The sequence below is a fragment of the Oreochromis niloticus genome, linkage group LG3 (genome assembly GCF_001858045.2).
Source record: "Oreochromis niloticus isolate F11D_XX linkage group LG3, O_niloticus_UMD_NMBU, whole genome shotgun sequence".
NCBI classification, from domain to species: Eukaryota; Metazoa; Chordata; class Actinopteri; order Cichliformes; family Cichlidae; genus Oreochromis; species Oreochromis niloticus.
Window position 1 is genome coordinate 28167005 of NC_031967.2, and position 13620 is coordinate 28180624.

Here is a 13620-nt window from a genome sequence, read left to right on the forward strand (position 1 = left end):
CCAGTATTGTCTAAAAGAAAGCAGTTTCTACCTGTTCCCAGGCCTTATGCTAAGCTTGTTTAATCTATAAAACCATACCAGACACACAGAATGAGATAATCAGTTCAATTCAAGACAGTTTTACTTATAGCACCAAGTCACAGTTGCCTCAAGGTACTTTAATTTGCAAGGACCCTAAAATATATAGACAAACCCCAACAACCAGATGACACCCTGTGAGCAAGCACTTTGAAGACAGTGGGAAGGAATAATATTGTTTACTAAAGAACTGATAAGGAATAAAAGACTATCATGGCAGCCAAGAACATAAAAACACAGGTGTAATCTTCACACATGGGTTTTAGTATAGCCAAAAAGGACAACATTATTACAAATATTTAAAATGACAAAAAACTATTTAAGACCCAAGTGGGCCCATAAAAGAGATCAACTTAACAAAATTCTACTCAAAAGCCACAACAAAACATAACTCAAACTGACCTGCCCAAATCTTCTTTCATTTTCAATGGCAGCTTGAATCCAAAGACGTTGCACTACTGCCATCTCCTGGGTTTTACTGTTACATCACTTCCAAATCCTTAGATCCTCTTGATGAGTACAGTATTTCTCAAAAAACAAAACAAAACAAATAAAACAAAAACAATAAACCACACACTTCCTTTTATGATGACTTAACCACTCAGCCACCTTTTCAAACTACAGTTTCTACCCTCAACATTCTCCTTTGACTGACATACTTCATGCAACTAATAAACATGTTCAAGCATTTCCATAATCAACTGTTTTCCCCATCCTAAAAAGAACCTGCCCAAATGAAAACTAGCTCCAGTTTGCTATGGCAAACGAATAAACCACTGTATACACCAAAGGTGAAAACCACAGCGATAACAGCTAACCATTATGCAAGGAGAACCCCATTCTCCCCTGCATGGTCACAATAGATGGTTCAGTCCATTTTATTGGCTTCTGCATTTAAACCAGCTCCACCACCCTCAGTGGCTTCTTTCACCAAAACCAGGACTGGAGCAGCAGCCAGGTAACGCAAAAAGAACAAAATAATTAATATAGCATATACCCATTTTACTATAACAAACAATACAAAACAGATTCTATGCCATCCTTTGGACTACAGCTTATTGCTGTCATGTATTACAAACAAATTCAAGATCTGGAATTGGTTAACTAATAATCACAGAAGCTTTACAGCACAATGTAAAAATAAGACAAAGTAAACATGAATATTACCTGAGTAGATCAATTGTGTGGTTGTATGTAGCCATCATCCCCCTTTGGCATTAAGCTGGAACAGTGAGTAGTGTGCTGTGCAGTTATTCTTGCCTGCGATATGGCTGCATCGGCGGGGGGGGTACATCTGATGATTTGTTTTCCCCATTTGTATCCATTTCCTTCAGCCACTGGAGCACCTTGTGGTCTGTTTCCAGTGTAAATTCCCATCCTAGGAGGTAATACTTGAAGGAATCAAGTGCCCATTTGATTGCTAGAACCTTTCTCCACCATCAAATATCTCATCTCTCTTTGGAACATTATATGGCAGGGCTATCCACCTCCAGTCCTCAAGCTACCATCCTGCAGCTTTTAGAAAGCATCCTTTTTCCGACACACCTGAATCAAATGAATGGCTTGTTATCAGGCTTTTGCCAAACTTGATGGCATGCTGAAGAGGTAATCCAATCGTTTGATTCAGCTGTGTTGGAGTAGGTCTGCATTGAATCGCTGCAAGACAGTACCTCTCTAGGACTGGTGTTGGACACCCCTGTTTTACAGCTAATTAACGCCCCGAGACTCCTATCTGAAGCATCAGTTTGAAGAAGAAAAGTTTTTTCAAAATCTGGGTTATAAAACACTGCAGTCTTATTAAGTGTGATTGCCTGATATCCTGGAAAGTTGCCTCAGTCTCCTCCGTCCACTGAATCAGGACACCTAGATCCTGTTAGATCAGTGAGGTGAGATGCCCTGGCAGAGAAATGAGCGATAAATCAGTTGTAGAACGCTGCCATGTCAAGAAATGATCTAAGATGTTTCCTTGTCTGTGGCAAAGTGCACGATTTAATAGTACTGATTTTGCTTACTTGTATTTTTATCACCTCGTTTCCTATGACAAATCCCAGGTATTCAGTTTCAGCTTTGGCAAAAACACATTTTGACAAATTAGCAGTTAGCCCAGCTACTCTGAGACGCTCTTGTACCTTTCCTAGATGTTTGAGGTGCTGCTCCCAGGTGTAGCTATAAATCATGTCTATACTTAACAATTACGTATTCAAATATTCTTATGAGTCAACTTCATAAACTGCATACATTTGCCCTCAGATAAGCATAGAGCAGAAAAATAAGTAGCACCCATTAAATCAAGATAATGGGTGTAAATACCCATTGATATTGACTTGTTTAATAATAGTCAGCATATAAGTAACTGTGTAATTGTACTTTTTGCAGTTTTATGAAGTTATGATTGCACACTACCTCCAACAAATCATATGAAGTATGATTTGTTTGCCAAAAAACATTAAATAAATAAATAAATAAATAAATAAAGTTGAATACTTTTACAGCATTTAAAATAAAATTTGAATTGACCAAAAACAATATTTAGGTTTAACCTGCAAAAATAGAAGCCTGCGTCTCAGATGGATTCCAATCCACCACTGTCAGTCCACCAGAGTAGTATTGATCTTATACAGCTTTTGGCAAAATATGAAGTGTATTCCAGAAATGAGACATTCATTTTAAATGCATCATGTCTAAAAAGAGTTTGGTTTTGTTGTAATCTGAAATCATTGCATGCTGCTATTTTGTGACTGATCTCGCAAACATGCTTTGGGAGAAATGTTTACACCAATAAATGGGTTTTTGGTTTTTTTTGTTTTTTTTTTTTTCCCCAAATATGCCCAGATGATACTAATTTCCTGCTACAGCTAGTGATGTGCGGATCGATCCCGAAATATCGATTCCTCCGATACCAATCATTTGTTCCAGAATCGATTCTCACATTAAAATATCGATATTTTAGTAATTTAGGGTAAATTTGTAGTTTATCATTAACAGGAACAGAGTGGAAAGAAACTATGACATTCAGATTGTCTACATTCAAAGGAACTACTTCCTCTTCCGCCTTTCATAGTCATGTGCGAAATACGGCTGTATAAGTGTCTGGCAGCCGCTGGCGAACACACTCACAACAATGGCTGAGCATACTTGGAGTCATATGCGGACGTGTTTTATCTCCACAAACAGCTGAGATGTGGTTTGCGATACATGTGGCAAAAAAGTGAGGTGTTGTGGCCACACTTGCCAACCTTGAGACCTCAGAATTAGGGAGACATTCAAAAAGGCTGTTGGGGTGGGGGTGTGATAAATTTTACAGTGTTTGTTTGTTTATCGGATAAAATACGTTAAATGTCACCGTTATTATTGGCTGGCCCAGAAACAGCGGGGGTGTCCAAATTCAGAGGCTGTTTTCACCTGAGGACCCGGCCTTCACGGTCTACAGAAAGCCGGGTAGTACGCCACGAGCTCCCTCGGTGGAGTGAAACTCTGTCTGCTCCTTGCTATCTAAAATATAACCGGGCGCTGGCTTAAACTCTCGACCGTCTCTCACTTCTGTTTAATCAGTTTTCTGTTTGACATTTTTTCAGGTGTGTGAAAACCCCGGAGGGACCCTCCCGAGGGATTAATAAAGTTAAATTTAATTAAATCTAATAACTTTAGTCTCGGCCAAACCGATTTACTCACGAACAAATAAAACACTGAAAAAGCCAAACAATAACATTTTTAAGTTATCAAAGTGACTTATATATCATGTTTAACCCGAGTAGCGAAAGACCGCGGGGGTTTGAAGACGATGTGTTGGTCGGTTCAGATATTTGAAGTTTACACAGCTACATTCTCACCTTAAAATATGTTAAGTTTTTTTGCGACCCAGAAAGAGAAATAAGAGTAATATTAAAACTAAGTATCTGCCGCCATTGTTGGAAACTGGAATTGGCTGGGCCCTATGAATTCTGCGATGTGGTTTGTCAATTTTGTTGTCCGGGTGGAAAATTGGGAGAAATTCGGGAGAATGGTGGCTCCGGGAGATTTTCGGGAGGGGCACTGAAATTCGGGCTTCTCCCAGAAAAATCGGGAGGGTTGGCAGGTATGGTTGTGGCAACATCACTAACCTTGTAAAACACCTCGGAGTAAATCATATCACAGAATATGACGAGCATATGTTGAGGCAAACTGAAGATGAGGACAGGGACAGGTGTTGCTAGGGTGAGACAGACGTCTCTCACGGAGTCCTTTAGTGCTGCAGGCAGGCAAGGTGTTCAAATAGCACAGCTTCAGTTTTTTTTTTGTTTTTTTTTTTTAAATTTCTATATGATGAACTCTGCATTATTAAGTGATAAGAACAAGTAATCTGATGTCCTGTAATCATTATGACGCTATAATTTGAGATACTTTGTACAAAAATTTATTTTATTTATTGTATCGGTATTGGATCAGTATCGTTGATACCACCCTGAATATTACTTGGTATCGGATCGGAAAGGAAATCAGTGGTATCGCACATCACTAGCTACAGCATTAAGTTTCGTTTCAGCCAAATGATGTAGTTTGACCACGCCCACTGAAGTGACTGGAGTGGAGTGACCGGTTCTTCAAGGTCCACTCATATTACTTCCCGTGTGAGGGACGAGTGGTGAATTGTTTGCAGCAGGTTTTATACCTGCATGCAAACGTGGAGTTTAGTCTGTTGGAATTACTGAGTTACTAGAAATAAGGCAATATATCCTTTTGCGCCATGGGGCGACCATGGCTTATTTAGACACTGCCTATTGGTGGTGGTCAGAAGGCCCGGTGGCGCCAGTGTCCGGCAGCCTCGCCTCTGTCAGTGTGCCCCAGGGCGGCTGTGGCTACAATGTAGCTTGCCATTGTGGGTGTGTTCCTTAGGGACTAGTAAAGCGCTATACAAATACAGGCCATAAGGTGACTCAATCTAAAATGAAATGGAGCTGTTTTTCTTTTGTTTTTGCTTCTACTGTGAATGCATTGATGAATTTATATGATTGACTCATTGGATGAGTCAGGACTCTCACTGGAAACATAGGCATAGATTTGGCACTAAGTGTATTATTAGTATTATTAGTAGTATTATTATTATTATTATTATTTATTTTTCCCCGTCAATTCAGAAACATGTTACATTATTTCATGTGATACAAAAGCCTGAAAGAACAGAAATGTAAAGCATATCAGTGATATTTTCATCTGCAGAGATCATGTCAGCTTTCGGTTTCCTCGCTTCGTTATCAGAGGATCATTTCGTCTGTACGATCTGCCTGAACGTCTTCAGTGACCCGGTCACTACACCTTGCGGTCACAACTTTTGCAGGACCTGCCTCAGTCAGCACTGGGACAGAAGTGAGTTATGCCACTGTCCAACGTGCAGTAAAAGATTCTATGTGAGGCCCGAGTTCTCCACAAACACCGTCATCGCAGAGATTTCAGGCCAAATCAAGAAGAGGAAGGTGGAGACACTTGAAGATGTGGACGCACCGGGAAAAGTGAAGTGCGACGTGTGCGCTGATTTACAGTTCAAGGCCTTGAAGTCTTGCCTGGTGTGTCAGATGTCGTACTGCGAAGCCCATCTGGAGCCTCACCAGAGAGTTCCCTCTTTAATGAGACACGAGCTGATCGAGCCGGTGGAGAATCTGGAGGAGAGGATGTGCAGGAAGCACGAGAGGATAATGGAGTGTTCCTGCAGAGATGGTCAGGTGTGCATCTGTCTGCTGTGCAGTGAGACAGACCACAAAGACCACAAGACAGTGCCTGTTAAAGAAGAAGGGGCTCAGCAGAGAGTAAGACGATGTTTTGTTAAAATGAGAATGCTGATCCTTGAAAATGACTGCTTCATCCAGTTTTATGGCTTAAAATTTCATATTTCAGGAAAATATTGAGTCTCAAAAAGCAAAGGTCAAACTGATGATTGAGGAGAGGATGGAAAAGATGAAGGAATTTACAGAGTGCTCCGAACTGCGGAACGTGAGTATTAAGGCAAATTTTCTCGATGCAAAATTTGTCACATTAAGCTTTACGGTGTTCAGTGCACACCCTACATGTTAACCAATGGAGCCTTTTTCTTTCTCCTGCAGGTAAAAGCAGACCAAGAGATTGAGGAGAGCAATACACTATTCAGTAACCTGATAAACAAAGTTGAAGAGATGCAGGCAAAACTACAATCAAACATTCAAATCAAGCTCAGAAAGTCACAAGAGAAAGACGAAGTGGTAATTCAGGAGTTGCATGACGAAATCGCAGAACTGGAGAGAAAACACTCAGAACTGGACGAGCTTTCACAAAATGAGGACCACCTGTGGCTCTTACAGGTAAGTTGTACAGACTGTGACCTATAAGCATCTTATAATAAAAGATATGTACAATATGTCTTTTAAAGCCAGGTGCAACAAATTTCTCAGTCTTTTATCCATCGCTTTGTATCTTTTCCTCACTCACCCCTGCCCCCAATCCAAAAAAGGTCCAACTGAAAATAGCTGCTGCTCACTATCATGTCCTTATGAATCATTTCAGACTTCGAAGGCTCTGAGCAATATTTCAGCCTCCAAGGATTGGTCCAAGATCAAGGTTTACTCAGACTTGGGTGTTCAGACGGCGAGGAGAGCCATGGCTGATCTTGTGCACACTTTCAAAACTGAACTGAAAACTCTCACAAAAGCAGGTAAATATCTGCAGCATTTGTTTTATGTGTGAAGATTTCTCTACTTTGGATACTTGTGTTTGTACAAGTTAACATAGCATATTAAAATGATGATCACGGCATTTGACTGATTGTCGTGGAGGCTGCTGTGCACATACAAAATTCAGTTATTCTGCTGTGAAGCTGACAATTCAGTGTATGCAAAGACAAAAGGACACCACAGGACATTTAACGTCAGTGCCTGGAAAAATATGCTGCTCTTGGGCAGTGCCATCTGCACGGAAAATATAGCTTCTGCCAGCTGAGTGAAAACTCTTCATAAGAGGGATAAATAATTTCAGGGCAGCAAGAAGGTCTTGTCTTCTAATGGCTGGTGTCTTTCTGTGTGACGCTTGCATATTCTCACTGTGCCTGTGCTGGTTATCTCTGTGTAGTCCAGCTTCCTCCCACAGTTCAAAGACATCAGCATTAGGTTAACTGGTAATTGGCTGTAGGTGTGAATGAACAATTGTATAGGTCGTGCTCCAGCCCCATTACAGCTCAGATGGACTCTAGCCAAACAGTGACCCTGAACTGGATAAATGGAAGGAAATGAATGGATGCATGGGATTATTTAGAAAGGTTGTAGCCTTTAGGTCTGCATTCTTTCTAATGGACTGCAGAGGGCAACTGTCTGGTTACAAAAAGAGGTTCACTTGACATTTATGGGAAAATGTCCTCTTACACTCAGTCTCTACATTTAAATTTTATTAAATATATTTTAAAGAGGTGACCTTTTTTTACTAACAGTGAGTTGCTCTTTAAGTAGCCAAACAGTAAGATGACAGTGGTCAAAATACTCAACTCAGCAAATGTGGTGACACTGCAGGAGCAAAAACAGACTTTGTTTTGTTTTTTTTGTTTTACATTCATATAGATTTGGTTTTACATCTTTACATTTGGGCAGGTGTAACAGCTATTCACTAACTGTGGGATATAGTCTCATTTTATTCCAGTACAACCTGTGGTGCATTGATATCCCCGTGTTGGTTTTGTTTTTGGATTCTCAAAACTAATGTGAATTCAATCCCATGTGAAGTGTTTCATTGTATTGTGACAGAGGGGTTAGGGTGTGGTGTGTAGTCTGAAGGTATTTCTATAATGCATAACTATGACATCACAACAATGTGACTGGTCACTTGTAACGTTGAACCTGGACCAATGGTAATTTTGATGATCAGGAACGACACCAACATGGCCAGGTCTCCTCATGCCGCTGCAGATAAGCTAGTGTGAACAACTATGACTGACTTGGCATGAATTACCCCAGTCATGTAGTCGTCTGCATATTCATATTGTTGGCTTCCATTGAAAGTTTTGCATCAACAAATTAAACAAAAATTATTCTTTTCTTCCCGTCCTGTTCGGTACTTCAGACAATTATTCTGTTTGCTAAAGGCCAAGAAAGATGGCCAACAGATACAAATCTAAGAATAAGTGTGCCATGTAAAACACAACACGTTTTACACTAAAGTTTTGCTTGCTTATGTTTTCTCCTCTTAGAACTGACCACAATGAGGCAATATAAAGGTGAGATCAGTTTTATATTTGATTTAATAAATCTTGAAAATACAAAACGACTCAACTGTTTAAAAGAATATTTATATATCTTTTTTTAAACTGTCCATTTTTCCTTTCTCCATTAAGAATCAGTCACCTTTAACCCTTCCACTGCCGGTGAGGGCCTTGTGGTGACAGAATCTGGGAAACGTCTGAAGTACTCCAGAGCAGCAAGCCTCTCGTCTGACTCTGGGAGGTTTGACTGTCCCATGGCCTTTGGGACAGAGGGCTTCACCTCTGGCCGGCACTACTGGGAAATCCAAGTGGCCCTGACAAATGGCTGGGATGTGGGTGTTGCCAAGGAAACTGTAAACAGATCAGGAAAGGTTTTTTTGAAAAGAGAAAATGGATTCTTTGCCATAGGAAAAAGGTTTTTGGACTATAAAGTTCACTCCACACCCTACATAGTTCTCTACCTTTGCCCTAGACCAAGGTTAATAGGAGTGTACCTGGACTATGAAGAAGGCAGAGTCTCATTTTTTGATGTGAATGAGGACTTGCATATTTACTCTTTCACAGGGGAGTCTTTCACAGAGAAACTATTTCCATACTTTTATCTACTAGGTACATCAAAGAAGTCTGAGCCTTTACTTATTAAGGATTGACTTAATTCTAATTCACTTCCTTCAACAATCAAAATGATGAATAATAAGATCAAAGTTTAGAACTCAGATGAGTGCTGCGCAATCTGAACATCAAAAAACACTTGGAAATGACCAATTTAAGATGAATAATTATGTTTATTTTTTAAAATAAACGTTGTGATACTGACACAGATACGTAACATGATTAATTCATTTAAAATTCCAGGCTATAAACCTTGCAATTGTTTATTATGTATTCTGTTTATTCAGCTGTCCTGATATCGCATCACAGCATTTACATTCGAGTGGGGTCAGGTGCACTGAAAATCTGACCCTAGGATCTCCTGAGTACAGCACCATGTACGGTAGCTACCACAGCCACTTCTGTAAAAACGGAGGGAGCTTGAGGTGCATTTAAGTGTACCTCTTAAACTCACCTGAATGGCTAGGAGGTTTAAGTACCTTAAAAATGTTAAATGTATTTCTTTCATGTCAGTATTTAAGTTTGATTAATAATTTGGGCTCTTTTCACCAGGGTTCATGAGCTTTATGGACAGGGCCTGAGCTTATGGGTATATGCTGTCCAGGAGGGTCAGCGTCTGTCTGTTTGTCTGAATGCTGTTAGCCTCAGGATGCATAAGCTGGCAGTTTTATGAATGAATTCTTTGCCTTCTGTTATTTTGCAGGCAGCTTTTGCCCATTACATGAGGTTTCTGTGGAGGTACACAGCTGAGTTGAACTTGTTTACATTGTTCATAGTTCGTGTGAGTGGTGAATGAGTCATTTTCATGTTACGCGTATTACTCTCACGATCAGAAGTGAAAACCGCCGATCTAAAAGTTTTTCGTCAATGTAGCAGTCAATCTTGTTACAATCATAGAAAATACTCACAGCTGATTGGCTGGAGGATATGCAAAACTTGAAGATTCCTGCATGGCTCTGACGTAGTACAGATGTTTTGTGACGTACATTCAGAATTCTTTCACTCTGTAGGAATGAGCAGCAAGCTTTTTCATCCCTCAGTGTATATGCAGATATGCCCGTACATGAAGCAGGGAAATTCAGTTTTGCATGAATTTTTGAACAAAGTGTTATGGTGGTATACCACTTCAGAACAAACATGGTGTTGATCGGAAAAACACCGGTCTGATCAACAGTTTGACTGGACATATATTTGCTCTTGATCCTATAAACTCATTGACTGCCACATATGGTTACATGTGAGTGTAAATATGCTATTCACTGCTGTCTTGAACTGCCATATATACATATTTTGGTTTTTCGTTTCCACGTTGCTGTTGTGTCGGTGACAAAATGCTAGTGATGGTAATGTTTGTTGGTGTTGGGTTTTGTTTTTCTTGACTTGAGCTTGATTTTCTTGTGTGTGATATTCCAAATGGAAGTAGTTTATTTAACACTGTGCAAATGTTTTGAGCCAACAAAATAAAAATTCTTCCAAAGCGCCAGCCTTACGTCCGTCTGTCACCATAGTGCTTTATTGGTGCAAAAATTTCATTTTACACCGGTCAAAGAGCTATTAGCCATAAACTTGGCATATTTCAGCATGGTGTGCCAAAAAAACAAAAAAAAAAAAAAAATTTACAGCCGATGAACAGTATCTGAAACTCTTTAAGAAATAGGAAAAGAAATGCAGAAAATACCTGACACGTGACCTGAGGGAAGCATCTGGCCCTTTAGTTGATACGTCTCATTGGAAGGGCGGCTGTGAAGAAGGCTGAGGTATAAATTAAGTGAGAACTGGCAACAGAAAATCAGTGACGAGTCTGATGGAGTGATGAATCCAAAGCTTTTGGTTCAAATCATTGTCAGTGTGCAGGGAGAAGGCCGGGAGAGGTCCAACAGTGAGAGTCTGCAGACATCCGTAAAACACTGTGCTGGCTCTGCCATGGTTTAGTGCTGCATTTTAGCCAGTGGTGTTGGAGATCTTGTGAACATTGATGGAATCATGAATGAAGAAAAGTACCATCATATTTCGACACTGCCAAAAACCTGGATAGAAAAAATATGCAGTAGTGCACTATTGATAGTGGACTGTCCTCCCCAGAGCCCAGACCTTAATATTATTGAAGCAGTGTGGGATCATCTAAAGTCAGCCAAAATCCAAGAAGAGCTCTGAATGTCCTTCAAAAAGCCTGGACAACTATTAATGAAAACTACTTCAAGAAATTAAATCTTTTTGTCCTTTAGACTGTATTTACATGAATGCTTGCAAACATTTCAGCAAACTGTTGCGTCCAAAGAAATTAACGGTGGCTTAAGACTTTTGCACTCTACTCCAAGGTACTTTTTATTGATGTGTTTACAACAAAGCACCTGATTCTAAATTGCCTATAAGTGTGGATGGTTGCCTGTGTCTCTGTGTTAGCGCTGCGTCAGATTGGTGACCTGTCCAGGGTGCACCCCACCTCACACCCTATAGTAGCTGGGATAGACTCCAGGCCCTGGTATGGATAAGTTGAAGAGAGTGCATGTTTGCTAAAGTTGCCAACCAGTTTTCTTTATTGTACTAGAGTGGAGAAGCCTGTAAAAACATTCTTCTATTCATGTGATCGTAACCTTAATCCTCCTGGAAAGGAAACACAAAAACAGTTTATACCAGTGGTTCCCAAACTTTTTTTGCCAGGCCCCCCCTTTGTTTTACAAGAAAAATGGTTTGGAAACATATTTGGCGATGCTTCATCTCCTGCTTTGCGTTTGTGTGGGAGCCCTGTCAAAAACCTGTCCATTATGCTAGCAGTGTCCAAGCTTTCTTTTTTTTTTTCTTCTTTTCATACCGCGCCCCCCTTACAATGGCTCTGCCCCCCCCCCCCCCCTCCCCAGGGGGCGGGCCCCACACTTTGGGAACCTCTGGTTTATACAAAGATGTAGTAGGTAGGTGTTGTCAAATTGTGCTAACCTGATGCACAAAGTGTTTTCCCAATGAAAACTACTGTTTTATTCTGCCAAATGATACAAAACATGCGGGGGACAAAGTGTTTGTTTGGCATCTGTTGCCATATTTAGCTATTAAATTAATTCTAATGAACAACCAAAGCAATAAAGACTGAAGCCTGGTGAACTGTGCACTTTCATATAGTCAGTGATACACCAGTCTATTGATGGGCATCGATGGCTCAAGCAATCAGTATGGTTATGTCCATCCATCCATCCTCCTTCACTTACTGTTATCAGGGTTGCAGGGCCAAAGTGAGTCACAGAAGCTGTTGTCTGTGCAGTGTGTAATCGTGTAGTTTCCTTCTGATATGTCAAGCTTATTGAAAAATGATGTTGGATGTGCTCTAATAAAACCTTTTTTTTTCTTGTCAGACATACTGCTTCAAATAAGTCATCACCTTTGTTAAAAGCACAGTAAAACAGGCCGCAGGTTGCTTGTATTTGCACAGACATATAAAGACCCGATGTCAGACCCTCCTAATTGCTGCATCTGTCTGGATGAGTTCACAAGCCCTGTGTCCCTCCCCTGTGGACACGTCTTCTGCTTGGATGAAATGGAGAATACTGGAAAATCAACGAGGCCTGCCAGTGCCCCCTTTACAAGTCTTCCTTTCCCACCAGGCCACAGCTCAAAACAGACCACACACTACATAGCAACAAGCTTTATTGGCCACATAAACAATCACACAGAGTACAACATGCAGTGAAATGTGTCGTGTCGAGCTGCGGACAGGCTGCAGATGTAGCCACGCCATTCCAGGGCTTGGTGTTTGGCATGGGGGGGCCTAGCCAGGACCCTTACTGAGTACTGGGGAGGGAATCAAACTTGTGACTTCCACTCCAAAGGTGTGGTTTTACCACTACACTATCCAGCTGCCACATTCTGTGGAAGCATCTTCACCTTTAAAAGCTGGAGAGGTTCCCTGTGACTCCTGCTCAGCAAAACGTCCTGCAGTCAAATCCTGCCTGGTGTGCATGGCTTCCTACTGCACCACTCATCTGGAAGCACATTACCAGAATGAAGAGCTTGGGCGCCATCTACTGGTCAGTGTGGTTAAAAACCTTGAGGATTCTGTGTGCAAGCTGCATGGGAAGAAGTTGGAGAAGTTCTGCAGGAGTGACCGGGCGTGCATTTGTGCTATGTGTGCACAGACGGAGCATTGGAGCCACAACATCATTTCTATTAGTCAGGAAGCTTCAAAGAACAAGGTAAAGAAAATTCTGCTACAGCTTTTTTAGAAAAAGTAGATAAAAAATAATTTTTGTTGGCAATAATTTATTAAGTATTCTCTCATTTCAAGGTGCTTAAAAAGACTACAAACTTCCCACTCAGTTGGATTCACAAGCTATCCCATAATAATCTCAGGCGCTTAGTGTTAAAGCTGTTTAATAAGTTACGTTTGTTAACAAATTAAACAATAAAAGTAATAATTAGCTTACATCTTACAGTGTATTTCATAAAGAAAATCACTTTGCAACCATTTCTTGCCTTAGCATTTCATTTTTTCATTCCCCTTTTTGATCACTTTTGTAAATTTGGATGTAGGTCAAAAAATGGACTCTTTTTGTAATCAAAAAGTGAACTGAAGCTCTTGAAGGAGTTTTGTTTTGTGTCATCCATCAAAGGGAAAGGAATTGTCATCAGGGGGTGCACAGGATGGCAACATACTTCGGAAGAAGCTCAGGAGACCATACGATGACTTGATGTAACTTAACATGGTACAAGTGTGTCTGCAGTTTGTCAGCTCAGCTGTGCTAATGCAGCGT

General features: G+C 40.6%; 1 protein-coding gene across 1 annotated transcript; it reads left to right on the plus strand.

Annotated features, from left to right (window-relative positions):
- Window positions 1-885: 885 nt before the first annotated feature.
- LOC109198664 (E3 ubiquitin-protein ligase TRIM39) lies at window positions 886-10364 on the plus strand. The gene is made up of 7 exons (XM_019354068.1): window positions 886-1036; window positions 5275-5858; window positions 5947-6042; window positions 6153-6386; window positions 6589-6736; window positions 8258-8284; window positions 8402-10364. Exons 1-7 carry the CDS (start codon window positions 901-903, stop codon window positions 8917-8919), a joined length of 1743 nt encoding a protein of 580 aa, XP_019209613.1. The 5' UTR covers window positions 886-900; the 3' UTR covers window positions 8920-10364.
- The last annotated feature ends 3256 nt before the right edge of the window (window positions 10365-13620 follow it).

Excerpts from the sequence above, each read along its gene's own strand:
- LOC109198664 (XM_019354068.1), top strand. The coding sequence starts at position 901 with ATGCAAGGAGAACCCCATTCTCCCCTGCATGGTCACAATAGATGGTTC. Across the intron at positions 6,043-6,152 it reads AGTGCTCCGAACTGCGGAAC|GTAAAAGCAGACCAAGAGAT; the intron begins GTGAGTATTAAG and ends TTTCTCCTGCAG. Across the intron at positions 8,285-8,401 it reads CACAATGAGGCAATATAAAG|AATCAGTCACCTTTAACCCT; the intron begins GTGAGATCAGTT and ends TTCTCCATTAAG.